The sequence below is a fragment of the Camelus bactrianus genome, chromosome 13 (genome assembly GCF_048773025.1).
Source record: "Camelus bactrianus isolate YW-2024 breed Bactrian camel chromosome 13, ASM4877302v1, whole genome shotgun sequence".
Taxonomy (NCBI): Eukaryota; Metazoa; Chordata; class Mammalia; order Artiodactyla; family Camelidae; genus Camelus; species Camelus bactrianus.
This window is the reverse complement of record NC_133551.1, coordinates 41,736,808-41,751,656: the sequence shown is the minus strand read 5'-3', so window position 1 is coordinate 41,751,656 and position 14,849 is coordinate 41,736,808. Positions and strand designations below refer to the sequence as shown.

Sequence of the window (14,849 nt, the reverse complement as noted above, 5' to 3'; positions counted from 1 at the left end):
CTGATAAGACTAAGAGTTTTGCTGCCCAGAGTTAAATAGGCTTTCCTAGGAAACTATCTCCTATTACTGAAATGTTAATAATATAGCTACTTAAGAGTGGTGATAACAAAAGGACAATCAACAGTAATCTCATGATAATGAGTTTTAAGAATAAATAATAATCATATACTAGAATTTATGAACCCTCAAATTGTGGAAAATCTGTGCTTTTATTAGAAATGTACAATGTGAATTAAAACTTCAAGATACATAAAACTGCTTTAAAAAACTCAAAGAGGAATCATTTCTAGGTTTCTTACAATAAACTCAAAAAGTGAAAACCATGAAGAAAGGTCTTTGTAACTAACACAGCTGCCAAAAATGAGACACATTGTTTTGTTGGAAACAGAAAGGAACCAGTCTACCACCAGCTTTGTAACAAGCTTTTTAGTGTCCTTCACTGATTGGTATGTTCAGAATCAATATAAATTTGAGCAATCTTTTCTAAGAGCCACTTTAGGAAGCAAAGTTTATAGGCCATGTGTTTTTTTCCAAATGAAAATAACTTATCCTAGTATCATTTATAGTCTTCTAACACAGTCTACTTAGAAGAACAAAAGAATGTCTGTGAGGAAATGAAGACTATCTATGACCACTAAAAAATTAAGTCATCATTAAAAAGTATCATCCCAGAGGAAGCTGTTTAATTCTTCATCCCTTATGAAGCTACTAGCCTTCCTGGAGTTGATACACTCAGTTTCCTGAGTGATGACTATGCCTCATCTACCAGTCTCGTCTCATACTCTGAGAAACTTTATTTACTAGGGTTGTCACACCAGTTCCTGTTCCTGTGGACTTACTAGTGTTTAAATAATCTCATTTGCCAATTGGAGAAAAAAAAAAAAAGGTTTGTGCAGCATTTTGGAGCTCAAAGTATATTCTCATTATCTCGTATCTCTTTCAAAATAATCTCTCCAGATGGAAAAATTGAAGCTCAGATAGGTGAAGTGCCTTGCTCAAAATGACATAAATACTTAGTATAAAAACTAGAACTGGAATTGGTTTATTTCATTTCATAGCACTAAATTTCTGTAGTATACAGGCATTGTGCTAGGTACAAAATATAATGAGATAAATAAGAGGCATTCATCCTCCCTCAGACTGGTTCACTGCTCCCAGTCAGTTCCATGAGTTAAAAATCTCCATTCTGCAGAAACTGGACCATGTATTCAACAAATATTTATTAAATGCCTACTCTGTGCTGGCACAGTAAAATAAGAAGCACTAGGACAAGCAGTGAATAAATAAAATACACTAAAATTCCTGTCCTCACAAGGTTTACAATTTCACTGGAAGAAAACATCACAAACAAATATATGAATATACATATGGCAGGTGGTAGTAAGTGCTATGAACAAAATAAAGCAGGAAAAAGGCAGGGAGAATGATAGAGGCAATGTTATTTTATACAGGGTGGTCCAGGTAACACTGCTAAGGAGAAATCTGAGCAGAAACTTGAAAAAAGGCGTAAAAGTGAACTATTCTGGTTATGTAGGGTAAGAACATTCCAAGTGAACGGAATAGCAAACACAGAGGCCTTAGGTACGAAGATGCTCCAGCCTTAGGCTTTCTGACTATTCCTTACTTTTCAAGCTGTTCCTTACTCAGTCAGCTGCTTCTGTCCCAAGTATGGGGAGAATCCTCTAATTGAAAGTTCAGACAAGGTGGGGAGTATAGCGCAGGCTTAGCATGCACAAGGTCCTGGGTTCAATCCCCAGTACCTCCATTAAATAAACCAACAAACAAACCTAATTACCTACCCTCCCCACCCACACACACAAGTTTAGACAAAATGTTTCAATGGCTGTTTTTCTTCTCAAGTTATCACCCCTACCACTACCTACTAATCCATCTTTTTTGTGTAAGACAGAGAATTTACTCATCACTAGTCTAACAAGTGATGAATACTATACTGATGAATATTACATAAGAAAGCTAAAAGTCTCTCTCTAGTCGTTTGGACTGATGTGGGTAATTACTTTACCACTCCTCACTACCTCCAGGAGGTAACCTGGAGCAAAGGGAAAACCACAGCCTTTAATAATATGAATTAAGTCTAATTCAGGAAACTTAGATAACTAACCCTTAGCAGTTGCCCATTCAGAAATTGCTGCAGGTTATAAATAGTTCAGAAGAAAAAAAAATAATGTTCTAAGACTGTGATTGAGAAAAAAACATGCTAACAGAAGATCTTAACTTGCATAACCATATCTTACAATCATACAACTTTAACTTACAATAAGAGTGAAATCTTGAGCCTCAAATATTAAGATGTGAAAGAGAATATTTTCACACTACTTTCATATTATGTACTACATAAAAAGAGAATAAAGTATAATCATTAAAAATCCTAAATATATATCAATAACTCTATACACCTATGAAATTTCATTTTCATGTCCATTATCAGAACCTGCCACATCACTTTCTGTCCAGCATAGATAAATATTTTGTCCCCACATATTATGATTTATGTTACATGTTAGTGCAAGAAAAAGCCTGAGTTATCTTTTTTTTAGGAATAAAGCATTTTTTAATGAAGGTATATACTTTTTTTAGACATGTTATTATATACTTAACAGACTACAGCATAGTGTAAATATAACTTTTATATGCACTGGGAAACAAAAAAATTCATGTAATTCCCGTTATTGTGATAATTGCTTTATTTTTTAGTTTTCCAGTTTTTTGGGGGGATGGGGTGGGGGGGTGGAGGTAATTAGCTTTAGTTATTTATTTTTAGAGGCAGTACTGGGTGGGGATTGAACCCAGGACCTTGTACATGCTAAGCATGCACTCTATCACTTGAGCTATACCCTCCCCCAGATAATTGCTTTATTGGGGTGGTCTTTGAGGTATGCTTGTAATGTGTGACTTTCCTGTCAAGAAAGCTCAAGGATGCAGTTAGGACACTGAGTGAAGGAGAGGAAGGAAAGCCACTAGCAGTTGTAAGGAAACCACTGTTCTGTCCTCAGTCCTTTGCATAGTGTCTCACACAGCACAACAGTATGTTGGTCACATTTAGGAAGCCTCTTGACCTCCAGAGCCCAGAAGTCTGAGCTATCTTAAAGATTAGGTACTTTTTTCTTCTGATCCACTTACCTTAGCCCAATAGCGAAAGGCTAACACCAAGGGAGTAAAGACAGGTTCCATTTTGCCAAGAGCAGCAAGTAAATCAGTAGTGAGGCATGCCGTATCATTTCCTGCACTCACTCTACAAAGCAAACCACTGTGAATGAAAAACAAATAAATTTTATTGTATTAATACCTTAAAAACCAAAAGACTTCAAATCCTGTGGCTATCCTTTCCAGTCACCATGCGCTAAAACCTAAGAAGTCATAATAAAAACAAATGTTTTAATGAACTTAGAGCTACCAAAAACTATATAACATTTCCATCACTAGAATTCCATACAAACAAAAGATGTTTTAACTGTTCATTTATACTCTGGAAATAAATTTCAACCTCATTTTGTAGTTAAGTTCATGAAAAATTTATTCCAAAAGCAGCATTATGATTCACCAAAACTTAATTTATATTAGAGAAAAGACATTGATCTTATCAATGTCAAATAGTGCAATATACCTTCCTAGTTCATTCTTTTTGCTTTGCACATGATAAAAGCAAAAAATGAAATACTGAACTGACTATACTTCTTGACTCTAAGTTCTCCTATCCAAGCTTTCATGATTTTATTGATATGCTACTCTTCAGAATAGAATCTACCCATTAATCCACAAGTAATGTTTATATGTAAATGAAAATAGGAGCTACTTAAACGGGGTGACAGAATTATAGTAGAAATATTTTGGTGGCAGGGAGAAGAATGTAACTAAGGTTGCCACACAGAGGCAATTTGGCACAATGTGATGAAAAAAATGCTAGAAGTCAGAATACCTCCATTGCAATTCAATTTTCCTCTGAATAATTTGAATTTGGACGAATCATATAATCACTCTAGGTCTCAATTTTCTAATTTAGAAAATAAGGAAGTTGAACTGGATCTCCATAGATCCTCCAAGCTCTGAATAAGAAAATATAGTAATCTTAAAATGTAAGAAATACAGGTTAATAATAAAAGAATTTTTTATCATTTCAGTATTGTTTCCATGTCTCCCACATTGATCTTGATAGGATTATTTTAGTTCCCTTTTTCAAAGGCATTTTGCTCTCTCAGTCCTGCAAATATCTGATTAGAAAGGCAAGCTTAGTCTTCAAAGAGTCCTTCAATTTCAGTGAACTAAAATCTAAATTCTAATAGACAGTGAGCTCCTTGAGAAGGGAGGCTATTTCTTACTTACGTTTGAAATAAGCAAAGCAGTACCTAATATATAGTAAATGCTCAATACTGTCCAGTGAATAAACTTGAGATTCAAATGAAAAGCTTTGCATTAGAATGTTTTATTTTTAACTGTCTGGTAACTCTATTTCTTGTTCACATGCTTTAGTAGGCTTGCTATTTTTAATAAAAAGAAACTAACTTAGTCATGTTAACCCAAAGAGAAATCTAAAAAAATTTTCTCTTACAGATGTTCACTGCATATTTAGCTGCTATTGTTATTTTTAAAATACTGTATTTTCTCTTTACTGTTACCAACCTTTTCCGATCCTTGCACACCACAACAGGAACTTTCGCGTGAAAATCAGATTCCACATCTACATATAGTACTAATGAAAAAAAATTAAAACAAGTAAGCTAATGTCAGCATCTCTCAAATGTTTACTCTATGGCAAATATTAAGTAATAGTTTCCTTCTACAAATCACTCTCATTGCTTCTGTGGGATAATCCACTCTTCTCATTATGAGCATCAACCCAACAGAATCTCTTACCTCTCTTGGTGTTATTTGCTGTATTATCACAAACCACAGGCAGAGTCCCAAATATTGTCCGAACATAATAATCACCTTAAGAAGAAAGGTTTTAACATCCCTAAAAGTTTGAATATTTCCAAGTAAGTATAAAATTTAGTCAAAGTTATTAAACCTTCAAAAATATAGCAAACAGAAGACACCACTTACTTCTGAGGGCTATTTCCACAGGAGTCACAAAATGAGAACCTACAAGGCTTTGACAATTTAGTTCTTTTAAATTATTCATTGCAGAAAGGCTAACTCTGCTGTCCCCATTTCCTGTTAATATAAGAAGAGTCTGCCCAATCAAAACTCCTAAGGAAGGACTAACAGGTGAAGCATACTTCCACTCTGAAGGCTATCTCTACATATCCAAGGTAGGCCGCATGCCATAAAATAACTAATCTAAACAAAAATAGATGGATTAACATTATTTCACTTGAAGTTTAAAGAAAATCTCTTAGTAGTACTTGTTGGAATTATTAATTTATTTAAAAAACACGTGCTAAAGACCTACACGTCAGGAATTCCATTATGCATCGTGGATATGACAATGAATAAGACACAAAGAGCCCAAGTAAGGATTTGGAAAACATATAAACAAATAAACCCTGAGGATGACAGGATAAAGGTCTTTAAAGAATGCAAAGGGCATAAAGGAGGGAATAACCAATTTTACACTCAGACTAAATTTTGTAAACCTATGTTATGTGACTTAAGATTATCTATTCATGTATGTTAGTGAAAAAGAAAATTTTAATATTTTTGCTAGCTTAATACTGTCTCCTGAGTCTAAAGAGGTAAAAGCCCTTATCAGTAATCTGCTTTAGAATTTTTGTGCAATTTGAGACAACTATTCATTAAGAAAGAAAGTGATATTAAAACCCCTTTACAGGTTAAACTGGACCAACTAAATGCCATAAAAATGAATCATCCAGGAAAATGGCCAAGGAGCTGATAAATATTGGAGAGCTGATAGGGCAGACAGAGAGAAGAAAGGAAGTTTAGAACTGATGGTAGAGCCAATGAGAGAGTAAGGCTAATTAAGGTCAACAAGCTATCTCTTCTAAGTCAAAATGCAAATATTTTTGCCAGGTAATTTTGATTCATAAAATTTAAGATGACAATAGTAATAAGAACAATCACATTAGCAGAAATTTAGTAAGTTACTGTATACCAGGCACTATTTTAAGCTTTGGCTTAACCTATTTCATCCTCAAAAGCAGACTTCCCACCAAGGGGGAGGGGATAGCTCAGTGGTAGACTATATGCTTAGCATGTACAAGGTCCTGGGTTCAATCCCCTGTACCTCCAGTAAGTAAATAAATAAACAAACAAACAATTACATCCCCCTCCAAAAACAAACAAAACCTTTTAACTTAAAATAAAAAAAAAAAGATATTACATTATTGCCATTTTACAGATGAGAAAACTGAAGCTTTAACTCTTAAAAAATCTGTCAAAGGATACAAAACCAGTAAGTGGTAGAACAAAAATTTGAGCCCAGAAGTCCTGGCTCCAGATCCTGAGCTCATAGCTTTACTTTATAAAAAGAAAAGCAGTAAGTAAAACCAAGAGACTAACACTCCAGATTGTACTATATGACCTGGGACCTGCTTCAAGAAAGTTGTAATTTCTAAAATTTTTATTTTAGAAGTATTTTTTACCTGTATGAATGTCCTTTTTACATAAAAATCAATCTACATAGATAAGCCACATATGAAAAACTTACTAAGTATAATTTTGTTGATGTAATATAAATGGTTGAATTAGGTTAATATTGTTTCAAGTGGAAAAAAAAAATGTTTACTCAATGCATACACACATTTTTTTCCCCAAGTCTCTCCCTAAGTCTTCTTTCATCAACATTCTCCCTATGATTATAGGTTTCCTGTCTTCTTTTACACAAGAAATCCCCATAATATTCAAAGGTAACTTTTTAAAATTACCCAAAAGGCAGCAGTTTTGTTATATCAATATTAAATATACTTGTGATCTAATCAACATGTGAATTTTCTACTACACCTATTAAATACATAGATATTTACATGTAACTACATGTATATGTATATCCACATGTAATACAATGACTCAAATAATGCTAACAGTTTTAGTTTACCTTGGTTAGCCATACATAAACAATAAAATGCATGTATCTTCATCATTAAAGAATTTTCTTTAGAAAGACAAACTTAAAAATAAACTCACCACTTTTTTTTAAAATCCCAAGCACTTGTATCAGAAGATCAGGATGATTCATCTAAAAAAGTTTCAAATTAAATAAATCTATTAACTTCAAGGTTCAAGTTTCAGAGCTTTAAAAAGAATTCAATTTCATTAAATACTTAAAATCATGCTCTGTATTTTAAAATAATGAAAACAGCACAGTGTTTCAGTTTTATGTTAAGAACCCCTGATCATGGAAGTAGAATCTAGTAAATCATGTAGTGGTATTATCCCAGCAACACTCCTAGAATTAATATCTTAGAGTGAGAAAAGATTCTGGAATTTCATGCAAAACAAATGAAAAGAAACTCATTTACCAATGATTTCAAAAGAGAAGTTGTTGAGATAAGAAATTTGAGGGTTACTGACAACTGGCAGCATGGCCAAAATGCTTAGATTAAAATACTACTTTAAATAACAAGCATGTCAAATGTTAGTTTAAACGTGTACTTTGCTGTTATTAAAAAGTGCTTAATAATCATATATGTAAGTAAATGACTGTATCAGACTAGAAATTAAAACATCAAATTTTCACTAAAATCAAATTTCCTTGAGCATAAATTTATATTCAAAAAATTAAAAACACATAAAATGTCAACTCATTATTTTAAATATTTGATATGTTAATAAAAGCAATGTTAGCAGTGCTAAACAATATTGGTACTTTTGCTAATGGTCCTAGCTACTACTTATTAAAAGTACCCATAATGTACCAGGCACTATATTTTGGAAACTAGAAACCGAGACTCACAAAGGTCAAATAACTTGCTCATTGAAGCCAAGATATGAACAATGATGTCTGATTTCAAAGTTCTCTTTTATTTCTATACTGTTTACCATAAGCAATAACTGTTCAACTTGTTCAAATATAAGCATTTTTCTTTTTTTTTGAATGCCTTCTTCCTTTTTTTTTTGTTCCTTATTACTTTAATCCCACCTATGTCTAACCCCTAAAAAGTACTTTCCAAAAGCACTGTTTAATCAAGATAGCAACATTCTACAAGCCAGAGTTTTATAGTCCTCTATAGCTTTTCTAAAAAGATAATCAATAAAAAATACCAAGTACCAGTTAAGAATCACACAGGAAAGGTTCTTTTCTACTTACCTTGGGAGGAAATTTTATATCTATATTAACATCACTACTTTTCAGAGCAAACTTAGACAGAGACGAGCCATACAACCTAAGTGAACATTCTGGAAATAAAGGAAAAATATCAAAGCATGAAACAGTCTGCAAATATGAGAATTTTAAAAAATAGCAACAGGAAGATTGCAAATATTTCAACTCCATGTTTTCCAATTCTAGTACAACAATTATAGAAGAATAACATCCTTTCTAACTGATCTACAAAATAATAAAAATATTCCTCAATTATAGGGTTCAGGAACAGGGAAGGGATAAAGAAATAACTCATATAAGCTTAGTGTTTAAATAAAATTTTAGTAATAATTCACTTAGAAATGATCAGAAGTATGTTTAACATTTAATATGTAAGAGTAAAGAAAGTACTAACCTAGCTATAGCCATTGTCACAAACTACATTTATTTTTAAGTATTTATATTTTATGTAAGAGACAGCACTTCTTGGGGGAAGAGATCGTAGACGTTCAATGCTAGTGCTCTTTAAAAATACAAAGTGAAGTGAGGTCAACTGATATTGCAACCCTAAAATCAAAACAACTCTGGTTCTCAAGAGTTCATAGAACAAAATAAATAGAAACAATACATGCTACCTACATCTTGTTCAATCTACCAAATATGTCATTTCAAAAAGCAGAATAAGGTAAATTTTCAAAGGATCACACCAGAATGCAGTTTGAAAAATAACATGATTGAGACTCATCAGGTTAAGTATGTTAGAAAGCTTAAATTTATACTCAGCTGTATATATAAAAGTCTACTTTTCAAGTTCACAAATTGTCTGAGTGTCATCCAAGTTGTTAAAAATCATAAATATTTCACTTCTACTCTGATAATAATAGTGAATCTTCCTATATAATGTAAACTAGTATCAATGTTTTTAGATAGAAAACTACATTATTATAGAAAGGATAAAGAGAAATAAAAATTTTCAGTTTCAATTTTATGTTTTGTCTTATAAATCTCACAATGGCTCTACATAAAATTATAATTTGGCAACTGTCTAAAATTCCTTTGGTGGTAAGAAACAGGTCTTATTTAATATACATTTACCTAAATTCAGTATTAATACACAAAATGATGAGGGCTAAGCAAATAATCTATACATAAATGTCTACAATAAACCTGGCTTAACTCTCCCTTGCACCAAAAACATAAGCTTTTTGTAAAGAAAGAGCAAGAGTCAAAAAGAAATAAAAGTATAAATTTTACCTCTAAAATCCTTAAAATAATTTTCCCCACTAACAAGCAATAGGAATTTATTCAGTGACTGATTCAAATGTATATACTGAAAATAATACAACTAAAATGCCCACTTAGAAGTCAATGATAATGAAAAATTAATATAAAATATACTATTTGACCACTAAACAATTAATCTTGTATCTGGCATTTTTAAAATCTTTTTTTCTTATTACAAAAATTACGATATGCCATAATTCTCCATTTTTCTTTTTTGAAATATTTCCCCAAAAAAGCCATGCATAAAACAATTAAATTCATCTACTTTTAAGATGGAGAAAAAAAAGAAAGGAAAACATTAAGAAATTTACCCTAAGTTCAAGAGGAAGCAAGAGGAAGAGTTGTGTGATCTTAAAAATTAAGTATAAAATGAAGTACCTGGTAAAAATGTTGTTATAACCTTTGACATTTCTTCCACAATTTCCTGACGGACTCTGAGGTCATCATCTGTTATTCCTTGTTCTTTTGCTAATTCAATAACTGCAACAGTTAAAGCAGCCAAGTGGGCAGGGGTAGGAGGTGGAAGAGAACGAAGCTCACTTTCTTCCTGTTTTTCCTGTTAGTTTAACAACATAAAAACAGATTCCTATTTTAATATCCTCATATTTAGGAGAGAAGGACAGAAATATATTAACTCAACAAATACTTACCTTCAACAGCCAAATTTAAAACACTTAGGATATGGAAGTGAACAAAAGAGACAGATCTCTGCCTTGGTGAAGCAAGATTGGAAGAATGAGAGGTGCTATATTAAACATTATTAAACATTAAAAAAAAAAAGCTTGTTTTACTTTACTGTCTGCAAATTCTGAAATGCTGTATCAAAGCCAAGATTCCCTAAGTACAACATTTAGCTGATAATTTTGCTGCAGCCAAGAGAGACTGTATTAGATGTAGCAGAGGGTCTTAAATATCTCTGAATGTCATACACAGTATCAGATTAAATGGCCCTAGAAAAACATCTTAAACATTATCATATATTTGATATATTACCTATCATCTACAACTGAGTTTTCTGTTATTTTATATAACACTAGGCAAAGTGTTTTTTTAAAAATCTCTGTTCTGCTAAAAGTTTAAAAGCCAATTTAAAACGAGCTAAAAAGGGACTATATTATACACACACAAAATGACTTTTTAAAATTAATTATTCTGATTTTTAAAATACATGCTAACTGCAAAAGCTACATAAATTATAGGAAAATGCAATCAAGAAAATCATCCACCAGCTCACGTCCTACTATTTTCTTCATTTTTAAACAAAACTGAGACCATACCATTTCTCTTATTTAATATTATAACAAAGGCATTTTCTATTACTACATTTCAGTCAAGAAACAATCTCTTACTTTTTGAGACATGGAGCTCCCAACAGAATAATCAAAAGTAGTTTGTTCTTTCCCCCTCCCCCAACCCCACACAGTTAAACAAGGACTCTGGCCTATTTCTAATTTTATTCTTTGTTACCACATTCAGACTTAACATAAATAAAGTCTACCTAAAGTACAGAATAATCAAACATAGGAAGTAAGACAATCTTATTTTTATAAGTTTCTGTGACCATTTCTGCAATCTTAATTATAAACTACATCTTAGATGAGTGTCTCAGTTTTCAGGACTATTTTTTTCAGGATTCATTCAAGGTATTAACAGCAACATACTTAATGAAAAAATGACACAAGATTAATATGCAACAAATTTTTCTTTCTATACAAAGAAGTACTGCTAGATTGAAATAAGAGGCTAAAAAACAATCAGTGAACACACTCTTCTATCTATACTATTAATAAGCTTATCCTACATCCTTTAGGATACTGTTCCATCAAACATTCAGACTGACATCCTCTTATCATTGATCATCCCCAAATCATCCTGACATCCTCATGTACCCTATCATAAATATGATCATTTAAGCACCTAGCCTTCTGCAACTTATATTCTAGAGGAAACAGACAACAGATAAATAAATTAATATGTTATGATGTCAGATAGTGTTATTAAGAAAATTAGAACAGAGTAAAAGGCTATGGACTGATGGGAAGGAGGTATTCATTTTATAATACAGTGGACATAAAAATCTGCTCCAAACAGGTAAAGAGACCTGAAAGAAGTGAAGAAGAGATATTTAAATTTCTGGGGGAAGAACATTCAAAACACAGACAACAATAAATACAAAGACTCAGAGGCAAGAAAATATTTAATGTTATTTGAAGAAAGCAATATGGCTAAAGCTGAGTAACAAAGGGGTGAATGTGAAAGATGATGAAGCTGAAAAGCTAATTAGAAGGCAAATATTGTATAACCTTATAAAACTTGGTAAGAGCTTAAAATTTTATTCTAAGTTGGGAAGCTACTGATGGGCTATGAGCAGGAAGTAACATGTTATGACATACTTTAAAAGAACAATTGCAGCTGCTAAATGAAGGTTGTGGGGGGCAAGAAAAGGGATAAGTTGGAAACAGTCCAGGTGAGAGACAGCTTAGATTAAAGCAGAAAAAGTAGAGGTGTGTGTAAAAAAATGACTAAATCTAGAATACATAATTCTACAGAATTTGCTAATTGTTTGAATGTGGGGTGTAAAAGAAAGAGATGGATCTCAAATGTACTTATCCTAAGCAACTGGGTAAATGGTGATGCCTTCTGCTAAGATGAGGTAAATGCTGGAGAGAATTAAGTTTAGGCTAGAAAAACTGGTCCATGATACAAAAGCCTCCTAATTAGTTTCCCATCTCTAGTCTCCAGACCTTCATCCCATTCCTCATATTTCTACCAGTTATTTTCCTACTTAAAAACCCTTCAATAAATCCTCAACAAAATACTAGCAAACCAAATTCACAGAGTTTTAAAAGGATTATTTACCATGGCCAAGTGTAATTTATTCCTGAAATGTAAGAACGGTTCAACATAAAATAATCAACCAATGTAATATACCACCTTGAGGCATGAAAGGAAAAAAAAAAATGACATGATCACCTCCCCTGATACAGAAAAACTATCTGACAAAATTCAACACTCATTTACGGTAAATTCACTCAACAAACTAGGAATAAAATGAAACTTACCATTGTGTAATAAAGACTACATATGAAAAACCCACAGCTAACATCACATTCAATGGTGAAAGGCTGAAAGCTTTCCCTTTAAGATCAGGCACAAGTAAAGAATGCCCATTTTCACCACTTCTATTCAACGTATTATTGGAAGGTCTAGCCAGAGGAATTAGGCAAGAAAAAGAAATAAAAGGCACCAAAATTGGAAAGTAATAAATAAAATTATCTCTATTCATAGATAACATAATCTAATATGTACAAATCCTCAAGTGTACCAAAAAATAAGTGTTAAAACTAATGAACAAATTCAGCAAAGTAGCAGGATACAAATCAGCACACAAAAAGCGTTGCATTTCTATCCACTAACATTGAACAATTTGAAAAGGAAACTAAGAAAATAATTTCACTCAAAACAGCATTAAAAGGAATAAAATACTTAAGAATTAACTTAACCAAGAAGATGAAAGAGTTGTACACAGAAAGAGACAAAAGACTCCTTAAAGTAATTAAAGAAGACATGAATAAACAGAAAGATACCTTCATGTTCATGGATTGACAGACTTAATATTGTTAAGATGTCAGTAGTACTCAAAGCAATCTACAGATTCGACGCAATCCCTATCAAAATCCCAATGACAGTTTTTTGCAAAAATAGAAAAAAATGATCCTAAAAGTCACATGGAATCTCAAGGGACCCCAAAAAGCCAAAACAATCTTGAAAAAACAGGAATGAAGATAAGGGACTCACATTTCCTAATTTCAAAACTCATTATAAACCCACAGTAACCAAAACAATATGGCATTGGCATAAAGATCAACATATAGACTGATAGAATAAAATAAGTGAGCTCAGACATAGATGCTCATATATACGGTCAGGTGATTTTTTTTTATAAAAGTATCAAGAACATTTAGTGGGAAAAGACTGTCTCTTCAAAACATAGTGCTAGGAAAACTGGATATCACACATGCAGTGTGGACCCTTACCTTACACAATATACTCAATCATATAAAAATTATACTGAAAATGGATCAAAGACCTAAATATAAGAGAAAAATTATAAAACTCTTAGAAGAAAACAGAACACCTTCATGACACTGAATTTGGCAATGATTTTTTTTTTGGATATTAAACAAAAACACAGGCAACAAAAGAAAAAATAGACAAATTGGACTTCCTAAGAATTAAAAACTTTTGTGCATCAAGCAATACTATTAACAGAGTAAAAAGTCAACCCACAGAATGGGGAAAAAAATTTGCAAGTCACATATATGATAAGGGATTAATATCCAGAACACATAAAGAACTCCTAAACTCAACTACAAGAAAATAACTCAAAAGTGGTCACAGGACTTGAATAGACATTTCTCCAAAGAAGATATACAAACAGACAATAAGCACATAAATAGGCACTCAACATCAGAAATCATCAGGTACATGCAAATCAAAAGCACAATGATACATCATTTCACATTCATTAGGATGGTTATTAAACAACACTAAAAACAATAGGAAAAAAAAAACTCAACAGTTTTGTGTATGTGTAGAAACAGAACCTTTGTGCACTGCTGATGCGAATGTAAAATGGTGCAGCCTCTATGGAAAACAGCATGGCAAGTCCTCAGAAAGTTAAACATAGCGGGGAGGGTATAGCTCAAATGGTAGAGCGCATGCTATGTCCTGGGTTCAATCCCCAGTACCTCCTCTAAAAATAAGTAAACCTGATTACCTCCCACCCTGTCAAAATAAAATAATTAAATAATATAATAATAAATATTTTTTTAAAAAAGAAAATTAAACATAAATACTGTTTGATCCAGCAATTCCACTTCTGGGTATATACACAAAAAAATGAAAGTAAAGATTCAAACAAGTATTCTATACCAATGTTCATACCAACATTATTCACACTAGCAAAAAAGTAGAAACAACCCAAATATCTATCCATGGATGAATGGATACAGAAAACATAGTATATACTATACAGAATGGAATATTATTCAGCATTAAAAAGGAAGAAAATTCTGATACATACTACAATATGGTTGACTCTTGAAGACATTATGCTAAGTGAAATGAGCAGAAAAGGACAAACATATGATTCCACTTATATGCAGTACCAACAACAGTTAAATACAGAGGCAGAAAGTAGAATAGTAGTTACCAGCGGCAAGGGGGAATGGGTACAAAGTTTCAATACCGGATAATGAAAAAGTTCTGGAGATGGATAGATAGTGCAGACCATTGTACAACAATGTGAATGTACTCAATATCACTAAACTGTACATTTAAAAAT

At 32.3% G+C, this 14,849-nt stretch overlaps 1 protein-coding gene across 10 annotated transcripts in view; it reads right to left on the bottom strand.

The window, feature by feature from the left end:
• TUT4 (terminal uridylyl transferase 4) overlaps positions 1-14,849 on the bottom strand; it is a 134,709-nt gene that overhangs the window by 58,909 nt on the left and 60,951 nt on the right. For 6 of the 10 annotated variants that reach the window (XM_074376487.1, XM_074376492.1, XM_074376483.1 and 3 more), the window contains 6 exons: positions 9,881-10,058; positions 8,225-8,313; positions 7,102-7,153; positions 4,873-4,947; positions 4,639-4,708; positions 3,142-3,268 (listed from right to left, as the gene is read on the bottom strand). In XM_074376487.1, the coding sequence (XP_074232588.1) occupies positions 3,142-3,268; positions 4,639-4,708; positions 4,873-4,947; positions 7,102-7,153; positions 8,225-8,313; positions 9,881-10,058 (591 nt within the window). The remainder of the gene's footprint in view (positions 1-3,141; positions 3,269-4,638; positions 4,709-4,872; positions 4,948-7,101; positions 7,154-8,224; positions 8,314-9,880; positions 10,059-14,849) is intronic. The other 4 variants (XM_074376488.1, XM_074376489.1, XM_074376490.1 and 1 more) reach the window with 1 other exon arrangement.